This window comes from Phalacrocorax carbo, chromosome 4, assembly GCF_963921805.1.
Source record: "Phalacrocorax carbo chromosome 4, bPhaCar2.1, whole genome shotgun sequence".
NCBI classification, from domain to species: Eukaryota; Metazoa; Chordata; class Aves; order Suliformes; family Phalacrocoracidae; genus Phalacrocorax; species Phalacrocorax carbo.
In genome coordinates, this window is record NC_087516.1 from 30,376,000 (window position 1) to 30,402,742 (window position 26,743).

At 40.0% G+C, this 26,743-nt stretch overlaps 1 protein-coding gene across 3 annotated transcripts in view; it reads right to left on the reverse strand.

Moving 5' to 3' along the window:
- SCFD2 (sec1 family domain containing 2) overlaps nucleotides 1–26,743 on the reverse strand; it is a 206,202-nt gene that overhangs the window by 151,288 nt on the left and 28,171 nt on the right. For all 3 annotated transcript variants that reach the window (XM_064449434.1, XM_064449433.1, XM_064449432.1), the window contains exon 3: nucleotides 18,660–18,787. In XM_064449434.1, coding sequence (XP_064305504.1) covers nucleotides 18,660–18,787 — 128 coding nt within the window. The remainder of the gene's footprint in view (nucleotides 1–18,659; nucleotides 18,788–26,743) is intronic.

The window sequence follows — 26,743 nt, forward strand, 5'->3', positions numbered from 1 at the left end:
AGATGCAGTAAGCATAGCATGATTTCAGCTGTTATTTGAAAATAAACACCCTGGTGCCAATAAATTAGCCTGTAGATTTCTCCTTAATAGAAGAGCATGAGGGGAATAATTCAGGCTACACAAACACTACAGAATTAGCAGTTATTCCATCTAACATTAAGGTGCCAGCCAAACTGCCCAATCAATTTATAGTTTAGAATCAATTTGTTGCAGGGAGGAAGGTGCATGGTACTTCATCTTCCCCAAGAAAATCATCAGAGGCGATCACACATAGCATCAACACAGAAGGAAAAATGTTGTCAAAACACCATCCTAATTGCAAGTCTGGACTGAGATCCAGTCCAGGGCTGTTTTCTGGTTCCTGGCAGCCTCTGCCAGTAACAAGTCATCTTCCTCAGCAAACTACACCTAAAGAGCAGGGACATGTGAGATGGAGTGAGGAGGATCCTTTAACTTAAACAGGACAAGCTTTGGTGCCAGGAAGGCTGAGATGATGTTAGGCGGTTCATGGCTTACACCACTGATCAGTTTATTCAGTATTTTTCCATAAGGGAAAGATCTTGTAAGACTGCCACTGTGTTTCTTCTCTGTGTTTGGTCATATCATCAATTTGCAAGGCTCCCCATCTGCCTCCATCCTTTCAGTATCATATAAACGGCAAGTAAATGACTCCAACAGTGAATGTTGAAAGCGCTTTCTCTTAGTTTCAGTGATACCAAGGGTGGTCTTTGGAAGAACATTTAGGTTAGGGAAAGTTGCTAAATAAAGCAAAAACACACAGGCTCTTTATGCAAATTTTAACATAAAACATTGAACTGAAAAGTCAGCAAATTAACACACAAATCAAGCTGACACCACTCAGTAGGCCGGAAAGCTGACAAAAGGCTTCCACGGTTAGCCCACATAGGCTAAAACAGCAACCACAGCCATGTGTGTTTTTAGACTAAACACTGGAGCTTTCAGTCTTGTTTTATTTCTTTTAAAGGTATGTCAGGCAGATTTACACAGTGATTTGAAAATGTCAGTCCATGATGCCTTGCAGCATACCTTTGATAAAGACTGCATTATTACCCATAGCAGTCCTGATATACTGTAGCATATTTAAAATCTGATAACTTCCTTCAGCTGAGAAAGCATGAAGTTGCCAGCCCTTCTCTCGTATGGAACAGTAAAATGGGAGGGCTTTCAAGACTTCTGATTTCAATTTAAAAACAAATAATGTTTCAAGAGTTTTGTTCCATATTGTCCCTTGTGAAAATGAATCCAGACGCAGCACTGGATCAGTCTAATATCCATTCTGCACCATTTTAGATAAACAACCAAATTTTCTCCCACCCTCAGAGTATCACCAAAAGGAAGTCCAACACATATGTAAATGTAAGTGAAATCCTGATCTTAGCAAATCATTAATAAAACTTACATTGGGATTAGAGTCCAGCATCTCATCTGTGACGTTTACAATATCCATGGAACCACCTGGATCCAGGGTTCAAGAGTTCCAGCCAGTTTCTACACAGAAATCTCCCTGGACAGTTGGCTGATAAATACAACTGTTACAGTAGATGAGGAATGGAATTTGGGAACGTGATTGGTGGTAACCAACAATTAAATGACTTCCTGAGGCCTAAATCCTCACCACCTTCCCTGCTGCATGCTCACAGAGGGAGATTTCAGCACAGCAGACCAAATTTAATCTAATCCAATCCCAACCCTACCAGCCTTTTGGGTTTTTTTAAGTCCCTCTGCTGTTTCAAGTCCTTTTGTGTTGCAATGTGGCAGACAGGTCCTATGAAATCAAGAGGAGATAGATGCCAACATCATCATGTTTCAACTGTCATTTTGTTCTTTAAAGCAAATCCAGAGATTCACAGGCAGAAAATGGCAACTACTGGCAGAAAAGACTGTAGTGTAAGTGTCTTGTCCTGCTCTCTTCTCCTCTTCACAGTCATACTCTGCTCCAAACCGTACACCTATGCATAGCCAAATGGCTGTGCGGGCACCAAAGTCCGACTTGCAAGGACTACGTTATGCTGTGACAAAACACTTGATCATTTTTTAATTCCTGGATATGGGAAGAAGAAGTAAGACCTCAAACACCCTTAAGGGATTTTAAAGTACTGATAACCTTTCTTGCACAAACACCAGGAATCCCATATTGTCTGGGAAGTAACCTTCGCCATTAATAGTTATCAAGTGTAGCATGTGTGAAACAGGTACACTTTACCAAACTCTGTCAACTACATTAAACCACAATGCAGGACTTGATAAAAACAACATCTACTAAAAGCAATGTTAAGAAAAAAATTATGTTTCAAAGCTTCATACCTCTTCCCAAGTACAACAGAGAGGATAAAATGAGTAGATGGTGTCTGGGAAGTCTCACAGTAAAACTCAAAAGTTAGTAGAATACAGGAGGATGGGGAGCAGGGAGGGAAAACAGTAATGCTGATAGACTGATGATGCAGGTAGTGCAGAAACTATGAACGGTTAGCTAGGAACAATCAAAGTATTTATGCACTAATGCAAGAATTTTGGGCAACAGAACTAAAAATAGTATAGGGAATGAAACTGGATATTACAGAAATAAAAAACATGATGGACTAGGTACCAGTCTCACTACTGAAGAGCCATTTCTGTCCAGGAAACATTGAAACTCAGTGTGATGAAGCAGCTCTGTATTTTAGTAATCTGATAAACTGGGGATAAAAAAGAAGAGATAACAGGGACTAGGCTAGACTAGGAAAAAAGAAAACTACTGTTTATGTCTAAGAAATGCTGAAAATTAGCTGCCTTGATAGTCTGATGTCAGGAGTATGAAAAGCTTCAGGAAAAATGTCCAACAAAAAAATACCTTACGTCACAGAGAAAAGTGGGATAAAATGCAAAGTACATTTATCAAAGAATATAATGTCAACTGATATGTAACCAATTAATGAATTAATTATAATACACATGAAATTAGCATAGCATTAACTATGCCATAACCATATTTAAGGGGGAAAAGACTAGGATTAGAAGAATTTTAAGGTACCTAAGAAAATTCCAAAAGCAGATGTCAGGTAATATGCAATAAAGAAGTACTAGCATATAAAAGGAAAAGGTAAAATAAAAGTGTGCTTGTGTGCGCATGTACATATTTATAGTGCAAATTTTAGTACTAAACAGTCCCAAAACAGGTGCTGTCACAAAGTTGTGAAACATCATCAATATGGAGAAAGAGCAGAAGGCACAGCTGGCTTGCTTTGAGCATTAGACTAATGTAGGTGGGGTGAAATTTAAAAGTATAAAGTGCAAAATGATGCATATTGAGGCAAGGATAAGATCATCTGCTGTAAATTGGGAGTTTAAACCTGGAAATGAGAGAAGACATAAATAATGTCTAGGCCTCCTCATTGTAAAAAAACAGGTACAGTCTGTACCAGATGATATAGTTACATTAAAACATGGCCACAGAAATGCCTCAGGACAAAGTTTCTCCTCCTGGTCCACTCTGTGCAGCTCCAATCACCTCCATTCCTGAAAGTTTAACTCAGAATTGTGCTGCATGCTCAGAGAGGTTAGTGTAATGATTTGGGGCACAGAGAACTTAGGAAAGCAAACTAGAGCTGCCTGGCTCACATGGGCTCCTTGCCCCACCTGGAAAAAAAAGCAAGGTCTCTATAAATGCACAACAGATGTTTACATTAAGGGGCAACAGTGGTACTAAAATCAGTGGGCATAAATAAAGCATGAATGTATTTACACAACACATTAAGAAACATATCACTGTATCAATCAGTCTTCCAATAGTGGAGACAAGACCAGAGGCAAACAAATTTAACTTGTTCTAAGGCAGGCTTTGATGAGTGTCTAATGAGCAGCTGCATAAATGGTCACAAGGCTTAATTCAATACAAATGGCCCCCTTCAATCCTTCCCTCTTACAGTAATTGATTTGCAAACATATTGGGACATACAGATGTTGAATTCCACCTCCAACTTTCAAGAATTCAAGGCAGATCCCGAAAGAACTACAGATCACTTTTTCCAACTTTTAAATTACAGAAGCCATACCTTCCTTTTTAAAAAAATATTAATTAAAATAAATTATTTTTTGTTCAATATGAAGATAGCTGGACTGTATACCAACATCTGCAACACTATACCATATGAAAAGGCACAGTTAATACTACATGCACAAATAATGATGCACACAGTTAGACTGAAGGGAAGAAATAGTTCTACTACTAGTAAAGCAGATCACTCAAGTTAGACATACTGGGGCAGAAATTACCAGCAACTGATATTAAAGGTCTGTCAAAAATCTGTTTTTGAGTAGAGAGAGTAGCCTGAGTGGAACAGAAAGACTTTCACCTCAAGAGTTAAACAAGAAGTTAACTAGACAAACCACATTTGTAGACATCAAGACATGATTCCACAGTATGACTTTTTTCCATTTTAAATTAATGCCACAGTCTATGTAGTGTAATAAAGGCATTGCTTCAAGAAAATAATTATTTTTCAAGATAGATCAAGATAGGTAGAAATAATTTTTTATAATTCAGAGTCCCAAAGTGCATTTTTTTTTACATGAAGATTTATGGATGAATGAGGTGTCTAAAGAGCAAAGGTCAGAATTATCAACGCACTGTTCCAAATATACAGTCCTTATTTTTTCATCTAACACTTAGTTAATGATCTCCATAGGGACAAGAAAACAAGTAAAGAGGAAAGTACATTTTGTGACCAGTTGAATAAATAAATTGACACTTTTCCAAGACTACGTGAACCGCCAAATACACATAGCTTTAAACTTAGTTCAATTTTATGCAAGAACGCACTTTGAGCTTCACTGTTAGAGCACTTTTGCTGAGGTCCATTTTTCATTTGACAGAACCACAAATAAGAAATGACCTTGGCACACTTATGTTCACAGGCGAGATTTTTCAAGGCAGTAGAGGGCTGAAAAAAATCCAAATAAACTGTTTCCCTCATCCACAGTCTTAGGAATATAGAGCTATCTCACCCAGTAGCTTGCCTCTGACCATGTCCAGTGCCGGATACTTGCAAGGAATGTAGAAAGCTCTCATGCTCCACAAAGCCAATTGGGCAACAGTACTGCAAAGGGAGTCGGATATTTTGCAAACTAAGTGCGAGCAATTTAGTAGGATGGATGACGCCCCTTATGTCTCCTTGTTAGTGTAATTTCCAGATGTTATTAACTCAAAATGCTTTTTTACTTCTTAGGAAGTTTCAGTAACACTCTTTAACAGCAAGTGCCACAAAAATAATTTGATTTCAACTTTTGTTTAGTTCACTTCAAAAGTCACCCAGTCCTTAAATTGTTAATAAAGAAGAGAAGAATGCCAACTACTCCCTAGTTCTTTGGAGAGATGAAAAGTAGGCCGGTATGAGAAGCTGTTTGGCTGGCTTCTCCAGAATAAGGCTCTGGACCTGAAGAGCACTAAACCTTACATCAGACTGAAAGCAGAGGTCACAGGCTTATTTCTAAGAGTATATGCTCATCTTCCACAAACAGAAAACCATCTGCTCTGGGGTTGATGGCCTCTTGGTAAGCCTCTCTCCCTTTTCTACTGCAGGAGCACTAGTATCCAGAGAATCCCATGGTCACAGGTATGAGCACAAATGGCAAGTCTCCACTACAATAATCCCAGGCTAAATCCATCTTGGGGGTCTGAGCAGCCCCTGAAGTACACTCCAAACCACATGGCTGTGGCAGCCTGCTCCTGCTGCCTGCTCCTGCCACCTGCTCCCAGCAGCAGTGTGCCACCAAGGAAGGGCTGTGACCAGCCTTCCTTCCTCGCTGGCCCTTACTGACCCCATTCCTCCTGCCACCCTAGCAATAGCTGCAGGACACAGGCATTGGAGGTCAACCACTCTTCCCTGCCTGTCGTGGACTTTCCAGTGCAACTCAAGTCACTCCAGAGTGATGGGCCTTCAGGGAGGCAGAACTTCTCGCCTGTCACATGTCTGACGGTGCGTATTGCAGGAGCTATTGACAATGGTGGCAACTAAACTGAGGTTTAGCAGATTCTGGAATAGAGGTATACACCCAGAATAAATAAAGCTGGATGCTATTTGCCACTCAACTACCACTTGCCATGGGAGCCTGAACATCTAACCTGACTCAGCTTCAGGCTCATCAGCTGGAGCACTGAGTTAGTTATCACAAAAACAGTTTATTATTCATCATTAGATGCATATTGTATAATTAAATCCTTGTTTGAACAGTGTTCTTTATAGATCATTTATATTCAACATCTTCATAAGTGATCTGAATAATGGGATCAAGTGTAGCCTGATGAAGTTTGCAGATGACGCCAAATTGAGTGGGGAAGTAGACAAAAAAATGTGGACAGGCTGGAAGGGGTCCAGAGAAGGGCCACCAAGATGATCGAAAGACTGGGAAGCCTGCCATATGAGGATAGGCTGGGAGAACTGGGTTTGTTCAGCCTTGAGAAAAGGATCTCATCACCATGTACCAGTACTTAAGGGGCAGCTACAAAGAAGATGGAGACTCCCTTTTTACAAGGAGTCACATGGAGAGGACAAGGGGGAATGGACACAAGTTGCTCTTGGGGAGATTCCGACTGGACACGAGAGGAAAATTTTTCACAGTGAGGACAGTCACCATTGGAATAATCTCCCCAGGGAAGTGGTTGACGCGGCCACATTGGCCACCTTCAAGATGGGGCTGGACAGGGTGCTGGGCCGTCTTGTCTAGACTGTGCTCTTCCTAGAAAGGTTGGACTAGATGATCCCTGAGGTCCCTTCCAACCTGTGATTCTGTGAAATCATAACTGGGGTCATATTTCAGCATCTGCATTTAGGTGCTTAGAAATGAAAATCTTGATGATTATATTAGAGTGCTTTAGTTACATTTGTCCCACCTAATTGATTAGGTTTGATTTGTTTTAAGGCACGTAAAAGAATTTTGAAAGAATAGTAACAGACCTAATATTTTAAGCATGGTTTCATTTTCTAATAAAAGACTGAGGCTAATTAGGAGAGAAGGCTAAAATAGCATATGACACTTCTGTTAATCACAGAATCCCAGGTTTTAAATGCATGGCCACTTCATCCCATTATTGCCTTTTTTTGTGCACTCTACCATTCAGTTCCCCTTTTCACTCTTAAATCAGTACGAACAAAAAAGTAAACCATATCTAGCCAGCATCTACAGTATTGTCCGGTTGCCCTCCCAAATATTAAAGCAAATTTCAGAACTGTTTGAATTAATAGGTGAAATCTTATCTTCCAGAATTAAGCTTCCTAGGAGTCACCATCTATATTAAACTTCCAGTTAAATACTGGTATACCAGAGTGTCTCAAACCCCCTTCTTAATCTCAGCTGAATATGTATCATGGTCATATTTTGTTACCTTATTTATTCCTCTCTTTGACCAGGTTAATAAATACTGAGCAGTAGGCCAAGTCCCAACCAGAGGGTCTCCAGCCCTAAAAAACAGTAGTCCTTGAAAACAGTAATTAACTGTGACTGTAAAGGGATTTGAAATCTGCAAATTGGGTTGAATCATCTCCTGAATGCTTTAAGCTTCTCATAGAAATGAATCAACTTGTTTGTCTTAAAATATCATGCCCAAAGGATTTCAGGTGGCTTGTGCATGTCCTCATTTAGCACTAAGACATATGTTTTCAGACACTGAGTACTTCATCGTGTTCTTGGCACGCTGTCTCAGAGAGAGGGAGGTCGCTTTTGTTCTTTGGTACATTATTCACAGGACTGATTATTTCTCTGATGATTTCTGGAAGACTTCTGCAGCTGAGAATACCCTAACAATCATTTTGGGTGGTAAGCAAATGAATAGGGATGGAAAACATGATGATGTATGAGTATGTACATATGTAATTTACCATGTCTCTTGTGTAACGAGTCATCCTGTGCAAGACTGAATGATGAGGCTTACACAATTATGCTTGGAAAAAAAATACTGGGCAAGCCACCCAGTTTTACTGTATTGCCATGTTCCACCTCAAGTCTTAAACTTAGAGACTTTGCAAGCACACCAGCACGTACTCTCTTTGGTTTAAATCCTTCAGCACCGGCTGTTCTCAGTGACACTTCACTCCTGTACTTCTACATCGCTCTCAGCTACTTTCTTCAAGTTTACTCCCCCCTTTTTTTCACTAGATGGCTCCTTTCTTAATGTAAAGACATTCTGAAGCCCCTTCTGTCACCTCCTAAGACACACAAAGCATGGGACTTAGTGCTGATACCCACAACGGCCCCAGTGTTCCAGCAAAGAGCAGGTGCCATGTGTTTCTGCTGCGTGCCAAGCCTACACCAGAACTGGCATCTCCCAACCCACATTCATGAAGTCTCGTGCTGATGTAAAACACGGTCATCATGGTTGATGCACCCTATGAAATGGAGGTATCACAGCACACAGGTACAGCAAGTTGTATTTTATTTCCAGTCAGTCTGCCTCCCCACAGATATAAATAACAGCAATTGCAGTGAATTTCCTTTTCTTCAACTTAAAGACTAAGCGTTTTATTTTTCACCCAAGTTCAAAGAAACTTAAGGGACCTGCTCCTGTGTTTTTAACCATATCTTGATCATCACAAATGGACAGCCTACAAGTACAGTGGCTTTTTAAAAAAACACAAACAAAACTTCAAAATATTTCTTTTCAAGACTAAGAAGACATAATAGAACTCAACATCAGCAAAAACTAAGGTAAGCTCAGTGAATAAAAGAAATCTCTGGTGCTTACCTGAAAAACACCAAATAAATTTTAGCAGGGAACAGAAGATGGCAATACAATTTTCTTTTCAGGAAGTTGCATCAGCATTCAGTAACTAACAAATACCATCTTTAATACCTTACTTTTATATATATACACTTTATATATATCTAAAGAGTGTGTGTGTGTGTGTGTATATATATATATATATATAATAAGCTTATTTCTATAAAGCAGGATTAGAGATTCCAGCCAATGAAGTAGTACTGTGACTTATGACATCTCTCAAAACAATATTATTTACCACTATATATGCAAGTAATTGCTATTTAAATTTCTAAGCTTTTAACCCACGGTCATTTCCTCTTAAAGATATACAGTATATAAAATTAATAACAATGTACATTTACATTAAACCTTTGTTTCAAAGCTTCACAAATGTTTATCTGTACATTAATGTTTATGCCCAACTATTGTGAATATCATGTAAATTGTCTAAAGACCACATTAATATAGGCTTTTCACAATACTTTTATTAAGAAAAAAAGACTTCATACTGAAGTTAATATAAGCTTTGCAGTATTACATTAGCGAAGAATATAAATAATGAAATTATTTGCAGAACTCCTGCAAGAGCAAGACACTTCTGTTTTCTTTTAAATTTTTAAGAATTATCTTCAACCCTAATCACAACCAGACATGGAAGGACACCTGGCCAGAAGTTCACATTTAAGTGTTTGGGTTTACTGTCTAGAAAAAAATTTGAAATTCAAAAAAAAAACCCCGAAAACAACAAAAAACTTTTTCCACAAAGTTCAGACACATAGAAAGACCATTGTCACCCCACTCCCCTCTTCAAAGTAACAGTAAGGTTAGCCAAATAGTCCTGCATCCATGTGCCAACTACAGTTTAATCAAAGATAACATACTACCAGCATATTTCTCTGTTTCACGTCACTGAACAGGGTTCTGTGTTTCACTTCCACCTGCTAACTGTTTTATAGCAGTGAAGTACAAAGTAAATGAGGTATGAGACACAAGTATGACATGCTTTACAATTTTATTAGGGATTGAAGCATTACCCATCTTACACCATAAGAGACTATTTAGCATGCAGTAGGCTATTCACTAAACAAGAGACAGTTGAGACAAAAATACTTTTACTGAAGCTTTGTAAACTAACTTAACCTAGGAAATATTATTTCTGCAAGAATATTAAGTTACAGAATTTAAAAAAAACTAAAAAATTCAACAAAAGCGTAGGGTAAAACATGTTACTTGATACTTCAGAACCAGCTTGAAGTCTTTCTTTAAACTTAAATTAAGTGTGAGTCGTCCCAATATTAAACTTTTTTTAAAATGTAAATTCACATAATACAGTAGTCATTAAACAAAGAAACAAACAAAAACCATAAGCCCAAACCAGCCCACAACACTCAGAACAAATCTGAACAACACTTGATTTCCTAAACAAGAACAGCAAAAAGCCATTTATGGTCACCTGCACGGAATACCTTCCTAAAATACTGAGTGAGAAATTTTGCCTCCGAATAAACTTCTTGCAATAGAGGCAGTACAGGATGCTCTACAGAACTACTACTTTTTTATATATATATACTATTCTGAGTAATTTCAGTTTTGTATTAAAACATCTCTGCTAAACTGCTCTGGTTAAAATTTATTTCATTTTGTTATGAGCGCACTTCACATTATCTATCCCAGTCTCCCTTCTCTTAATTAAGCATGTTTCCCTTAAGCAGAGGGCAGGACTTATCTTCCAGGCCCAGTTCCAAACCCACTCCCAGAAGCTGTAGCCGTTGTTGCAGTAGGAGAATCCAGTGGGGTTGCAAGTTCCACACCATTCTTTTCATCTCTACAATTAAGATGAAGACTTGGTATTTCAAGGTAGGCTGTGTAAATGGCATGGATGCTCTATCATTATTTTTTCCTCTCTTCTCTCTTCAGTCAGGTGGATTTTAGTGTGTACATTTCCCAGAAAAAAACTGCACTTTAGGGGTCAAATTGATACTCTGCCATTGAAGATATACTAGCCAGTGCACAAATAACAGTAGATGCAGAGTAGTTTTTTCCCCAAGTCATAAAGGAATATAACCCACTGAAAGACTATTTAAGGGAGGGGAGAAAGCAAAGGTAAGAGACGAAGGAAAGAAACTGGTAAGTTGTTTAAAAAAAAAAAAAAAAAAAAAAGACTCAATCAGATGAGCAGCTACAAGATCAACAGAGCTGCATAATAACAAGCTACCTACAGCTGCCTTTATCGCTTTAGACTTTTCTTCTTCCTTGTGAAATATACTGCACACCAGTTAAGAGTTCCTTCACTTTTAAACTACTTGGTATTAAAGACTCACAGTCTGTGTCTGGATGTGGCACAGTACATCTTTTTTGGTCCTCAAGCTCTTGCCCAAATAAAAGAAATGCTGTCAACAACAGTAAGCTTAAGTAACCATGCATAACAATTCCTCTCATTTTTATATATTTCCACTGTTTGAGCAAAAGGCCAACAAGGAGGATTAAAAACTATTATTTGCTAGCACAATATTTCAACATTTGGGACACAGGCATTCCAGTTCTCTTTTCAACTGGAGAAACAATAGCACTCACTAAGGACACATTTCATGGATGCCTGCAGACACTAGCAAGCCTTTTGCCACATTCCACATGCCGTTTTGCAGCAAAGTCCTTTTTTTTCCAGCCTTCACTTCCAATTTTCCTGTGTTCCTTTCATTTGCAATAGTCTAATAGTGGATCTGTGACCTAAATCCCTCTAAAGTTCAGGATTAGATGTGTCTGTCAAGTTGAACATGAATCAGCCATACGCCCTTGCAGCAATGGAAGCGAACCACGTACTAGGTGGCATCAGCACAAATGTAGCCAGCAGGCAGAAGGAAGTGGTTATAAACTTCTGTTTAATACTTGTGAGACAGCATCTGGAGTGTGATGTTTTGGGCTCCACAGTATGAGAGACACAACAGTGGGTCCAGAGAAGGGTCACTAAGTGGTTCAAGGGGCTAGAGAAAATGATGCACAAGTAATGGCTGAAGGAGATGGGTTTGTTTAGTCTCAAGAAATGAAAGTAGGGAGGGGAGCTACTCACTGTCTTCAAGGACGTAACAAGTGATTACAGAGAAGACTGAATCAGACTTCTTGGAGGTGCACAGTGAGAAGACAAGAAGCAATAGTCACACACTGCAGCAAGTGAAAAATAAAAGTCTACATAAAGAAAATTTTCTCCACGAGAGCCATTAAGACTGGTGCAGGGTACAAGACAGGCTATGGAACTGCCATCCTTGGACATATTCAAAATTCAGCTAAACAATCCAACATATCTACTCTAACACTTAAGCTGTCCTTGGTTTGAGCAGAGGGTTGGCTAGATGACCTCCAGAGATCCCTTCCAACCCAAAATTATTTTACAATTCATCAATATTTGTTGATACCACTCATTCTGTGGTAAGCTGCAGGCAGCCATCAAAAAGGGCAAATTTCCTGCCAAACCTTTTCAGTCAGCTGCATATTACAGCATTCCTTCTCTAGGATGCACTTGATAAGAAAGGATGAACATCTATGCTCTCAAAATGAGCCTTCTGCTACTACCTTATCCTCTGCTTTACCACCAAGCTTCTGCTACGCTGTTGCCTCCACACTAACAGCCATTTCCAAGCCCAGTAAGCACTCCATTCACTGTTCAGCCTGCACAGCATTCACACCAAGAGCACAAGTACTTGCTGCTCATAAATTACATGTTTCTTTCAACTATAGGAACCTGTATGTGCTAGACTGAAAAAGAAGGAATAGAGGATAAATTGCAAAATACACACATGGACATCACACCTCACATATTTCCAGTTATTCTAAGGTATGTTTGTTTTATCTTTTGAGCAATTGTTTTGTGCTCTCAAGGATGCTACTCTGTGTATCGGCAGGTGAGACTGAAGAAATGAACTGGCACACCACTTTCCTGAATTCAGCATCTAACTTGAAAGAAGCGTAACGATTAGTGCAAAGATGGCTCCTCAGATGGTGATGCTTCTAAGCAATGCTACACACAAATGCAATGTCACCTACTGATGAGAAACAAACTGTTCTGCTCCTGAACATCTCTCGATCTCGACTATTTTGTCACATCTGAAAAACAGAGAACTTTGTTGGCAGGAATATCAGTATCCTTTCATCTTTTCTGTTGTAGGTAATGAGTTACAGAGATGACTTAAAAAGTTTAATTGCTTAAGAAAAACAGCAGAAGGCTACATACTTCTTGCATATCTGGAGCTTGAAGCAACATCTCTGTCCTAGACTGGCAAAACCATGTGACTATCAGAAGATGGGATCTATTTAGTTTGGTGAACACTATGACCATACTCAACAGGGCTGAAAGCCTGAACTTCATCCTGGTTGTGATGGTTTTGGCTAGGACAAAATTAATTTTCTTCACAGTAGCCAGTATGGGGCCGTGTTTTGGATTTGTGCTGGAAACAGTGCTGATTACACAGGGATGGTTTGTTACTGCTGAGCAGGGCTTACACAGAGTCAGGGCCTTTTCTGCTCCTCACACCACCCCACCAGCATCATGCTCCGCATATAGAGCTGGGGGAAGAAGAAGGAAGGGGCGGACGTTCTGAGTTATGGTGTTTGTCTTCCCAAATAACCATTGCATGTGACAGAGCCCTGCTTCCCTGGAGATGGCTGAACACCTGCCTGCTGATGGGAAGCAGTGAATTAATTCCTTGGTTTGCTTTGCTCATGTGTGTGGCTTTTGCTTTACCTGTTAAACTGTCTTTATCTTAACCCTCAAGTTTTCTCACTTTCACTCTTCCAATCCTCTTCCCCATCCCGCTGGGGAGGGGCAGTGAGCAAGCGGCTGGGTGGTGCTTAGTTACTGACTAGGGTTAAACCACAACACTGGTGTAACACTGCAAGGTGAAATAGCCATAATATCAATTTCTTTCTACAGTTCTCAGTACGGTAATGAATATTCAGAATGATCATCTTCATCAGGAGTTATCAGGGAAAGCCTAACCCCACTATATGCAAAGAGCATTCCCCCGGGAATGCCAAGGCCTATATAGAAGCCCCCCAAGTAGGAATGTATCCAAAACTTTCAGAATCTGTTCAAATTCTTCAAAACCATTTAGCACTCTGAGAAGCAAAAAGTCTTCCTGCCTCCAGGGGTGAGTGATGTAACAAAACATCTGCTATATTGACCATCACTGAGATTGGGAACATTTGCTTCAGGTCAACACTATATTTTTAGTTGCACTACAGGGAGAAATCAGGAACTCAGTATTGCAACAGGCTGGAAAAACCAAATCCGCTTGGCTAGATAGTCCCACACTGCAGGACTTCTGTTACTTTTGATGAGGCAAAGTACAGTCTAATTAAGCTCAGGAACCACCTGCTCAGGATCCAGGCTGCACGATGGAAGGAGTTCAGGTCTGAGACAAGCAGCATCCCCCCTCTCCTTGGAAAAATGCCCTGAGAACACCAGTGAGCCCTTGGAGCAGCACTGTGAGAATCATGATCAGGAATCCGGGACTCCTTGGGCTAAGCCAGGCCTGTCCCAGTCAAGTTGGTTCGGGAAGCCTCCTGCTTCATGAGGATGCCTGGGAGGGAGACTTTGGTTGCTGCCTCACTGATTCTGCAGTTTGCTCTCCTGATGGGTTTGGAGACCAGGTAAACAGGCAACAGAGAAGTTGACATAAAACATCCCAAGAACCAGATCTCCTCTCTGCATAACTGGGGGCCATAGTGTCTCCCAAGCCTAGCTGTTATCCAGTGACCCATCTTTTATCCAGAGGCATGCTGCAGAAGGGATTCAAACACCCTGCAGACAGCTTTGAGCCCTGCCGTGCTGACCTGCCTTTTCCTCCTTTGTAAAGGCCTCAAACCCAGACTAACGTTGTCTCACTACCTGTCTCTCTCACAGAATTGTCCTAATGGTTGGCCGGGGTGGATTTTAGATAACTGAGATCAGACTTGATTTATCTGGGAAGTTGTGTGTGTACTTACCTAATTTATTGCAACTCATTTTCTTAGCAGGTAGCTTTTTTCCCTAAAGTTTATTCTGGGAATTGATGGTGTTGAATTTGAATATTTTTACATTGATCTTGTCAAGAGTAGATAGCATATTAAACACCATTACAGTCCAATGCAACTTTTCATTCATTAAAAAAAGAAGCACATTTTACATTATTATCTTTACGTTTTATGGTTTTAGATAAGGTATTCACCTATGTTTTCCTTTCCATTTTAAGGTACTTTTCTAACTCAGAATATTATTTCATATCTCCAGGCTAAAATTTCGGGACCTTCCTATATCTACCCTAACAAATTTTAGAGTTCAATTCAACCCATGCAAACCAACCTATCTAAAAAAGTTAAAGTACTCCTCTTTACTTCACAAAGCCTGAGGCTTTCCTAATTTTGTAGTAAGCTTGATTTTTAAAACTGTATTTGTACAGTTCAGATGGAAAGAAGCCAAAAGGCTTTTCTTCTGCTAACAAGGGCTCGTGTAACAGCAGACTGCACTTTGTTTCCGTTACTATACCAGTGTTTTGACTTTCAGCAGTCTCCATGCCAGTAGAAAGACACAATAAAGGAATTCAGACTCGATCAAGGTTTACTGTGCTCTTTTCAAACAGAAGAGCAAGGGTGTTTCTAAAGCCACAAAAGAACATTTGTAGCAAAGTTTTTACTGCTGCCAAATACTATGCTAATAGCAAAGCTTTCAACAAGAGATTCATGGACTGCCGCGTTCAGAAGATGATTAAGATATGCATCACACCTATGAAAAAGGGAATGGGAAGTAGAGGAATGGAAAAACTCAGCAACCCTTCCGCTGTTCTGTAAGTCAGGCTGCTGCTTCAGAGCAGAACTCCTTACAGTCACTTCCTTTAAGAACCGAGCAGAAGTAATCCCTTTCCAGTATTTACAATCTCACTTGAATTTAGCACAATGCTTTAAATCTCACCAAAAAGCTATTCTGATGATCTTCTAAACTGTCTTCCAAAGAGCTTTCCAAAAGGAGACTTAATTCTTTAAATAAAATAAATTTCTTTAAATGACAGGATTTTTATTACACCAAAATAATTTACATCTACACATTTACACCTACACAATGGGATATCTGACCACAACTTGGCAAATATTCATCTTCCCCAGATATTTATCAGCATTCACTTGGGCATCCAACACACAAATGCAACTGCCTCAGAGGCAAAATGGAGCTGATGTAGTTCTTAAAAAAGCATTATTTGATTGTTTGTTTTTTAAAGCATGTGTGTGTGCATATATATATATGTATATGGTATATGTCTCTATTTAAAATGGACTTCTAGCAAAAGACAGCTCCACCTGTTTACATGCAAGCACATTCTGTTTTGAGAAATATATCTAGCTGAAAGGGTTAAGGCAAAACTTAGATGTAACTACTATGTTAGTAACACGTTTTCAGTGTGTTTATAGAACCCTGTAAGGAAGAGTCTCAATGTCAGCATGCACACAGTAAGCAATACCAAGCAAATACTCCCCAAAAGTCAACACTGGCAGCATTACTAAACATCACAGGAAATTACATCTTCAAAACCTATATGCCCATGTTATGTACTTATGGATGGAATGGATTAAAGAATAAGTAAACCGGATGTACCATGCGTAAGCCTTTATGCTGGCTGGAATTCTGCACTGTGCTTTGCCTGCCTTCTCCAGGGCTGACATAAAAAAAAAAATCAAATATGCTGCATAGCTATAGAGCTCAGGTTTTGTTCTGTAAGCAAAGGGCAAAGTAACTCCATAGTTTTGTGTTCTAGTTGGCTTTATGGACCATCACTTGGCTCTTTGTCTCCCTCTGTGATGAGGTTTCCCAAGACTTGCTATTCCTCTTTGCGAAATGAAACAGGATTTTCTGAACAGCTTACTAGCCTGTGTCACTTGCTTAAGTTTGTAACGACATTGTAACTCTTTCACTCACAAAGTGAAATGTCAGATAAAATATGCACTTTCCTCAGGCATAAATGGAAGAAAAAAAGAAAAATGCAAATATTCCTTGAAGATGGTATAAGACCACTTCATGGCCCATCTGAAAAGCTGAGTATCAGACAGCTACAAAAAAATGAGAGAATCCTGCTCTATTTACAAATGTCACAGACCTGGTCTTAAATTTGAAACTGCTTTGAGAAATTGCTCCAAGAGTCCATCCACCAGAACTTTCAACAAAATGTTGCCAGCTCTGCTCATCCTATCTTCAGCCACCTTCTTTCTACACTAAACCCTTCTGAAACAATCAGTAGGACTTCAGACATCCCCACTACCACTTTACTTGATACAACTAATAAAATGAATATGCAAATCAAGAGCACCTGAAAGCAGCGCTCCAATCTACTCAGCTCAAAAAATATGGCCAAAATTGTTGATTTTCTTTATTTCTCTTTCTTCTCCTTCCTCAGAACTCTTCTCCTCTCTCCAGCCCTGCTGATTTCAATGGGAGAAGATGGAGTTCCCAGTGGCCTGCAGATATCTGGGGGTGTTGGGGAGAAGACATATGCCCTTTTCTACAGTTCTTCTACTGTCTCCCTCTCAGGAGGAGGAGGACACATTCAAAAGATACCAGAGAGCCAAATCTTGAGCTCTGAGTCCTCCCACAACTGTCAGAGCTCCTGCCACACGCAGCCAGGCAAAGAAAGAAGAAAGCCGGGCGTCAGGCACGTTAGCTGCACAGGAAACGTGAGCAAGCACACGCACACCTCTGAGTAATGAGAACCCTTTCAAAGTCCACAAAACAACCAAATTTATTTTCCTTCCACTGAAAATACAGAAACAGGATGGGATCAAGTTTCTCATCACTGCACAGGGTTCCCGTGCTGCCAGTGTCACACATGATGCAGTTTTTCAGGCAGGTGGCCACTGCAGGAGGCCTCGGCTACACCAAATGGAATTCAAAGCTTTGCTTTCAAATGTAATTCACTCCTTATTTCCAGGGGTGAAAAAAAAGAAAAAAGAATAGTAGTAGGAAGATACTCTTACCATCTGACACAGCTGGTCCTAGTACAGAGTATGAGAGGCAACTTTCATGCCAGAAAAAACTCTGACATTTAATATTAGGGCCATAAAAAACCCAGAAAATACCCTAAGTATTGGGAAAATCAGTGTGCAAACCACCAAGATCATCCAATACAGGCAGAACCTGAGGTAAAATAATAAAAACTCACTTATAAGTGCAGAGAAGTGCAGATAAGTGCAGAGAAGACAGAATGAAAAAAAATTATTGCAGTATTGAGCAATATAATTGTTTTTATAAGCCTAATATAATATCAATTCTTTCATTACACTGAATGTGGTATATAGTGAGAATGAGGTTCTAAAAAAGCTCTTGAAAGTCATTATGTTATATTCTGTATCCCTAATATTTTGAAGAATTCAGGTTTCAAGAGTGCCTAAACATGGTTTTCAGCTTAAAGTCTCTTGAGCCAGGCAGTCTTACTTCACATAAACCTCACCACCTATGTAATGCAATCACTACCTGTGTAATGTAATCATATCCAAGATCTGCACAACTTCCATCAGATCAGCGGCTACTTGCAATTCCTGCTTCCGGGACACAAATCCTGCTAACTTTTTAAGAATACCCAAAATCTCACACTTTGCAGAATAAAGACAAGCAGCATTGCTAACCATTTGTATGCCTTTAAAAACCTCCTTCATAGAACTCCACTGCTTTACCACTGCTCTTAATCACTTTAAGGTTGCTGTATTTAAAAGAAAACACTTGCCTCTCACTTATATACCAGAAAGATCCTATGGTAGCCACGATGCTCACCTGAAATCCATGGACAAGGATGGGGATGAGTTTTTCTCGAGAGGGTTAAGTGGAAGAAAAGGAGCTGACATCATCTTTCACATTACCACTACAGCGGGAAGGGTATGTCACACTACTCACCCATGCTCATCTTAATAGGTAAATTTTCTCTGCTCGCAGCCTCCACAAGGTGTCTCCTAGCCTCCATCACAGCTTCCTTTTGTTTGAGGTTCATGAAGGACTCCCAGAGAGCTTTGGCAGCTGGATCACTATAAGAAAATGACAGGGTTACACTAAACATTGCTTGAATAATGGAGTAAGCTTAAGACAACATTTATATTTTAAGATGAGTGCTTCTGCTTAGTAACTTCTCTGAGGTAGGCAGGACACAAGCAAAAATAGAGCGATATAAAAACTTCATGTTTCTTAGCGAAAACACAAATGTAGAATTTTTTGCTACCAATTATAAAGCATTAGAATTTACATATAATAAATAAGCACGTCAGCCTCAGAGTAACTACTGCTGTCAGAAATATTAGAAATTGTCCAAACTTCTTTAGTTACCAAAAAGCTACGGAAAGGATGGGCTCTTACTTCCCTGTGAGAGTTTAAATCCCAAAGCCAATACTTCCAGTGCTGAAGGCTGTTGATATGATTTGATGAACTACCATCACACTGGCTTTCATGGATTCTCCTTACATGAAAAGAATAACCCATAGCAGAATGCAACTGTCCTTAGAGTTTCTGTATTTACAGATTTCCTTTTTATTGTTGCTGTTGCTAAACTTAGATTAGGAGTTTGTGTGGCTCATCTGCACTCAGTTCCCTGTCAGTCTTCTCTCTCCTCCAGGACATTGCATTTGTTGCTGTTGTGAATGAATTCAGTGTTTTCTCAGTAGCGGGGGGAGGAGAGGGGAAGAAAAACCCTTGCCTGGGGCTAAAGCCACACACTGGGATTAACTGTGTTGGATTTTTTTTAAATTTATTTTTGTTTTTAAAGAAAAAGCTTTAAAAAAGAAAAGCTGTTTTTTCCTCAGGAGGCATTTAATTCCTAAATATGTTTTGATGTCATTTACAACGTGCTTATAAGCATACCAAAACAAGTGTTGTTTCACAGAAAATAAAAAGTCCCAACAATTGGTTCGATAGCTGTTGCAGTGCAGCTGTGCATATGCTCTGCTGCAACAGCAGGGCTGTGTTCAGCAATCTGTGATATTGCCCAACCAGGTAAGAGGGTTGCCAAGTCCTGCTCCTGTCACCCCAGGAACCCACATCCTCTCTCAAGGCCTGCGTGGGTGAAAGGACCATGGGAAGAAGGTCGAGTTACCCTTCTTCTGAACAAACCACACATGAATAAGTGTGTCATGGTTTTAGCTGGGTTACAGTTAATTTTCTTCACTGCAGCTGGCACAGTGCTGTGTTTTGGACTTAGTATGAAAATAATGTTGATAACACACTGATGTTTTAGTTGTTGCTGGGCAGTGCTTGTACTAGTCAAGGACTTTTCCAGCCTCCCATGCCGTGCCGGGGGCACTGATAAGAGAGCTGATCCAAACTGGCCAAAGGGATATTCCATATCATATGACTTCATGCCCAATATATTAACTAGGGGGAGCTGACTGGGGGGCGGGCAGTGATCGCGGCTTGGGGACCGGCAGCGTTGGTCAGCAGGCAGTAAGCAGTTGCATTCCTTGTGGGTCTTTTTATTCCTTTTATTTTTGGGCTTCATTTCTCTCTCTCATTATTTTCTTTTTTATTATATTATCATCGTTATCATAATAATTATACTTTTTTAAAATTATTAAACTGTTCTTACCTCAACCCACAAGTTTTCCTGCTTTTGCTCTTCTGATTCTCTCCCCCATCCTGCTGGGGTGGGGGGAGTGAGTGAGCAGCTGCGTGGTGCTTAGCTGCTGACTGTGGCTAAACCACGACAAAGAGCAGCAAATTTCATTCTATTGCCACGCTTTAAGAAAAAAAAAAAATCAGATGATGACCTGACACAGTCTTTCTATTTCTCTTTCACATAGTGCCACTTGACCTTCCTCCAGTGACAGAGGCAAGAGGCAGCACATCCCGAAGCAGCCCAGGCATCTGCAGCAGCTCCCTCTACTCCATCACCAAGTGGGATCTGAGCACTGATGCTGCACACTGTTCATGGGCAGCAGCTCCAACGGGATTCCTCACACAAAAAATCATGCTGATTTATAATGTATGATAGAGCAAGGAATAAGAAAGAGATTTCCTATGCAACCAGATGCTTCAACAAAATCTCCCTTAAGTAATGGATCCTTGCATATGCTACTTTTACAGACTATCTGCTCAATTATTATGATTCAGTCCTACCCACCCAGCATCACTTTTAAATGCGGCCTGTTGATCCTGTTCACATCACGTTCACAGGGTATGTCTCACTGTCATTTACAAGCGTGCCTGAGGTTTGGATTGCAAGAGGCGACCACTTTGCTGTTAACTGACCTCCTCCTAAACATGCAGTTCCAAATAAAAATCTGCAGAGATCAGGAATCAGGCCTAAACCAGCAGGAAGCTAGTTTTAAAAACATGTTTCTTCCTATCTGACAGAAAAGTCAAGCTACTGTTTTTTTAAGATTTTCACCTGTTCTCATTTTCCCAATTTTCTTCATCACCATGAGTATGAGCAGAGTCTCACATAAACACAGACACCAAGAGCCAAGATTTTAAAACAAAGGAAAAGAAACAAGAAGCTAAAATAAAAGTTTCCTAATTTTTTCTACAGGTTTTTGTAGTCTCATTATTCTCACTCCTATACTTCATGAAGATATTTAGCAAATAGTAAAGCGTGGAAAATTCATCCCAAAACCAGGATGTACGTGGCAAAGTTTCACCATTTTTCTACCTCCTTGCTGCTCTCCCTTTCCACACCACATGCTGATCAGTCCTGTCAATTTAGACTGCAAGGTCTTTGAGAGCAACGTATCCTATACTTGTATAACCACTTGTATAATCACTACAAGTCCCTGTTTCAGCTGGTACTTCTACTTGCTACTAGTTTAAACAATAAAAATGCACAAAAATAACAAAATAATTATTTTAAACTAAAAAAAAAAAAAAAAGAATGACTTATACTAATGCACTAAAAAAAATGGGGTGGGGGGAAGGTTTGCTTTTTGCTTTGTAAACTCCTTCTTCCTCTTTTAGCCATTGCAGGTTTTCTTTAATCTCAAGGACCTAAGTTTGCACAATCCCTTAGGGCTGCTTTAGCACACCAAAATAGCAAAAAGCAAAACAACTGTGGTACAGTGTAAAAGCAGATGGGGGTCAACCACACTCCTGTATGCTTCGATCTCTGTAATCCACGGAGTTTCTGTAGACATTTTTCCTCCCACCACTTTGCGGAATACCTAGTGGTTTAGGTATCACATATAGAACAATACATAAACAGGACGAGATCAATTTATATTCATAGCTCACATACACAGCCAACCGACTAGGTCGATCCACAGAAAGCAACAGCTCCCATGCTCAGCCATATTTTTGGAAGCATTTATTATAGGGGAAAAGGACCAACAAAAGTAGTTGTATGTTTTCTGCTGAAAACACTTTCCCCACTCCCCTTCTATTACACCTTCAGAGAAGGGCTTTTGCTTTGAACAGCTGCCCATTCTTTAACTTCATCAATGACAAGACAGGAATGGCTGCTGGGAATGAGTCAGCATGACGAAGTACAGGGCTCTGGTGTTGCCTCTTGCCTGATGTGAGAAGTTACCGCAACATTTTCCCTTTAGAGATTTCTAACACTCGGAAACAATATTATCTTATCTTCCTGTTTTGGTGAGACATTTGTCTGTGACTGCCTTCCAGCTCCTGTCATGGTGCCCTTCCTCTCCTCTTTTTCCCATCTGCAGGTCCTCTGCTTTGGTCCAAATGCCCTAATCTGATGACATCAGTGCTGTAACGAGTGATTAGTATGGGATCCAGGACGCCAATTCAAATTTCTCCTTCCTCTTGCATTCCTTGACTTCCCAAGGGTTATTTATTGATTTTACATGTTATCTAGTGAACCACTGCACTCAAAGTAGTTTTCTGAAACTAAATAGATTAAAAAAAAAAATTTATGCATTACAAAAACTTCAAAGATATTGTCTGAATTGTGTTGTTTTGCTTAAGAAAACGAATTCTTTACAGTTACACTACAATATAGATCAGGAGCTATAAACCACCCTTGAAAATAAATCCCACAACAACAGGTAAATAATACAATGTACACTTCTGTTCACCTCTATTACAAATGCTTTGTAGAGCACAGCAAGCCTGACAAAGAGAAGGGAGCACTAAAATTCAGGGGCTTCTGCCATTAACCAGTTTCACCAACAAGCTTAGAGTTTTGCTCACAGGTTTTGACACCCTGTCCCTTTTATCATTATGGTCATAGTACCTAATCAACCATCCATCTCAGAAAACAGAATATAATAATAATTAAAAAAGCATAGCAGTTATCTGATACGCAAATTAGAAGTTTATTACACAAAGACATTACGTTATGTCCAGAGATAATGCTGAAGTCTTTGAAAAGCCCCGTTAGACAAGGCTATACCATTCGATATACATAAAGCAAGGTTTTTGACAGACATCTGAATTTCAAACTTCTCCCTTCCCCTCATACAAAAATGTTACATTTTAAGTGAGACAGTCTCTGTTCCAAAACTAATTAAAATTTAACTCTATATAATTTGGACTTTATAATTACAACAAAAAACGTTATAAAGGAAGAGGGAAAAATCTAGACACCTAAAAGATGCAGCTTCCCTACTTCTGTTATTTGCATGCCAGTTTTCAAAGTTGAATTATGAAGACAAAGAGGACCAAATCATCAGACCCATAATCTATACGGATCCTAAAATGAGACATCAGCTGGCAATATTGCCAGGAAACAGGTGCTGATGAGAAGCAGGTCAGAAAGATGGGGATGTTCTACGTTGACTCAAGAGAGCTGCAGACGGTTCAAAGCAGCTCTGATTTGCAGCCTCCTGAGGCACTCTTTCTTCAATTAAAGATAGGAGAGATGGAAAGATAAATATAAAAATCAAGAATAGAACAAGTTAGCCATGAAGTGGCTAACTAGTTGGGTTCCCAAATTTACAATAACCAAAGGAAAGACCACTCAATGAAATCTGCTGTTCAGTGGTAGCAAGATGCCAGGGTGAAAAAGCCAAAGCTTTGAGCAGAAGTAGGTGTGCAGTTTGGTAAGCAGTTCTTTTGGTGATGGTGTGCTAGCCTCAGCAGCACTCACCATGCAGGAACTTGTTCTCATTCCCATGGTAGCCCTTCCAGCTGTGGCAACATGTTCCATGTGGGATTATGCACTGAGTCAGGAAAAACTTTGGTAATTTTTAAACACAGCTCAGATCCCTGAACTAATTTGGTTGATCTAGAAATTTACAGGCTCATAATCAAACGCCTAATCTCGCATCTGTTAAAATAATTGTAACTTATTCTCTTGATCTGGTCTGGCCCGGCCCTGCCAGGACAATACTGCCATGGTTATCTGATAGAGAGAAAATGCCCCTATCTGTGATGGTCTGTAGGCTTAGTCTCAAAGCTACTAATTTTGAATGCTTTTGGGGAGAACAGGGGAGGCTGGTGGCACTGGGATGTGCTATTACCAAGCTGGAAGTAGTAGTCTAGAAATAGGTGAAATCAAGCGCTAGTCAATGGAAAACAAACTCTCAGAGTAGCAAACCTAAAGGCAAAGAGAGAAACCTGGGGACACTTATTACTCTGGGGGGTCCAATGCACAACACCACAATTTCAGACTTGGCTGAAATTATATGCCTCTTGCTTCACACCACTAGTACAGAAAGATATTTACTCCCTTCACTGCTCCAGGTCTTGTCTATTACTAATAAATTATTAAAATATGGTCTTCCAAGTCACTAATGCAAGAGCAAAAGGTCAAGAAGCAATAAGCCCATACCAGAAAATACGTCCACTCAATGACTAAGTGTTCCTCATTTATGATTATGCTTTCAGATCTACCAATAGACCATTCTTAACCCCCTTAGCATTTATATTAGTTTGGCAATGTATTTCTTCAATCAGCATGTATAATCAACCAAATGGAAACAAGTCAAACACTCTTGTCCAAGCAGCATACCATAATCACCAAAATTATCAGCCACATCTGTAGCCTCTGGCAAACTATTGAAAATTATTTTAATATGATCTAATTTCCAGTCAAGGAGAATAAAATTGACATGTACATTATCTATTGCTGGATTTTTGCCTGGACTGCTTTGCCTCACAGGACAAATTCAGGTCATCCTGTTTTCTCCTTATAAAACACTGGCACAACAAACTTTTCCTTTCAGTTACATGCAACCCTTGCTGTGTCCCCAGGCTTACTGATAAACAGGCCAAGAGTCTCTTCCATAACCATTTCAAAGGCCAAATGGAGAAGTCAGTGTCTGCATTGGGTTTTCTTCCCAGATCTCCTGTAGCTCAAATCAGGAAAGAAAAAGACGACTTCGTACAGTTTTGTTTCGGTTTTAAATTGCTTGGGGTCAGGTGAAAGCACAGCCTACATCAGAAACAGCAAGTATCCAGGAGGAGGAGATCATACGAGCGTGTTCTTAAGGAAGAATAAGCCAATGTGGTTACTTCTACACCTGGCAAAGGACACAGGATTTCAAAGAGCAACTTGCTGACACAGACTCTGAATAAGAGACAGAAAGCAAAAGTGAATGGGCTTCAGAAATTAACCAGCTGAAATGACAACGTTTCAGCATAACAAAGTACTTGTGTTTGTATTTTTACAGATTAAAAAAAATCGGAGGGAAAATTGTGACAGTCTCAGCATGAGACAGATTCTGTGGTTATTGTATCAGCAAAACTTTCACCTATGTCTATATAGCTTTACAGCTCATCTGCGCCTGTATATTTTCACAAGAAGAGAAGAGGGAAAAAATCAGTAAAGATTAAATTAGACCTTTATTAATACCACAAAACTGCTCAAAACAGAGTGACTGCTAAAGAAGAAAAAGTGTGTTGCCAACGTATCCTTTGCAATGACTCACATTCGATTAAAGAAGACTCAACATCCACACTAAGTGCACAGCACTTCAAAAACCACCACCAGGGTAGTTAGAAGACCATTACTACGAAGGACAAATCCATTGCTGGCAATATGTCATTCAAGTACTGATAAACTGAAGAGAAGCACAAGCCTGCAATAAGATGCAACAATTTGGCTAGGAGCCTGGAGCAAGGGGCCACATATCAAGAGACGTCCTCCCTCCTCCAATTCCCCTGCCGTTTCCGAGAGAGCGGAGGCTGCGCCAAGGCTAGGCCAGATATACCGTGCATTTCTCGAGATGCATGCCAGCCCAACAACGGGGGGGGGGGGAAGAGCCGAGTCCCCAACTGCACCCCACTCCACACACAGCAGTCCCACTGCGAAGAACCAACAGCGACACGTGGAACAGCCTCCCCTAAACAGCCTCTGCTCCACACCACAGGGATGCTGCAGGGATGCGTGGTGATGCTGCGGGGAATGCTGTGGGGATGGGAAGAGTTGACCTCCACACTGCTGCGCTGCCTGGACACAGCTGGGCTCAGAGAAAGCAGCTGCTCTTCATTGCACCCTTCTTAAAGTGACCAAATGGCTCTAATACAATTTATCAAAAATTTTCTATGTAGAAACAGCTACCAGTATTTCCAAGACTTCAGTCTCTAGCATTGCTGTGTGTTTGTGCACATCCCGACTGCATGCACTTGACAGGCTAGCCAATGTGTGTTCAAATGCAGCAACTTTCTTTGAAGAAAAACACAAAAACCCCAAAATGTTTATCTTCAGATAAATGTAAATTTCACATCCCCAGAGGGACTAAGACTTTTTATTTTTAAGAGAGTAAAATGACAACTTCCTGAAGTTTTAAAATGGCTCTTAGCAGCAGACTGTAATAATGCTGTTGGATGTTTTATATGGTTGGCAAATCTGCTCAGCCTAATTAAACACACTTCATAGACAGTAGGAACTTGAACTATTTTCCCCATCCATCCTAACCTTAGGCAAAAAGGTAAACAGAAAGCTAACGTCATCTTGGTATAGTGCTTGCAGAAAACCACAGAAGGAGCATTGGATATTACCACCCTCACCATAGATTAATAAAAATATTGCAACATGGCAAAACACACAAAACTTTTTAAAAAAACAAGCTCTTCACAGACATTTGGCTTAGAACATT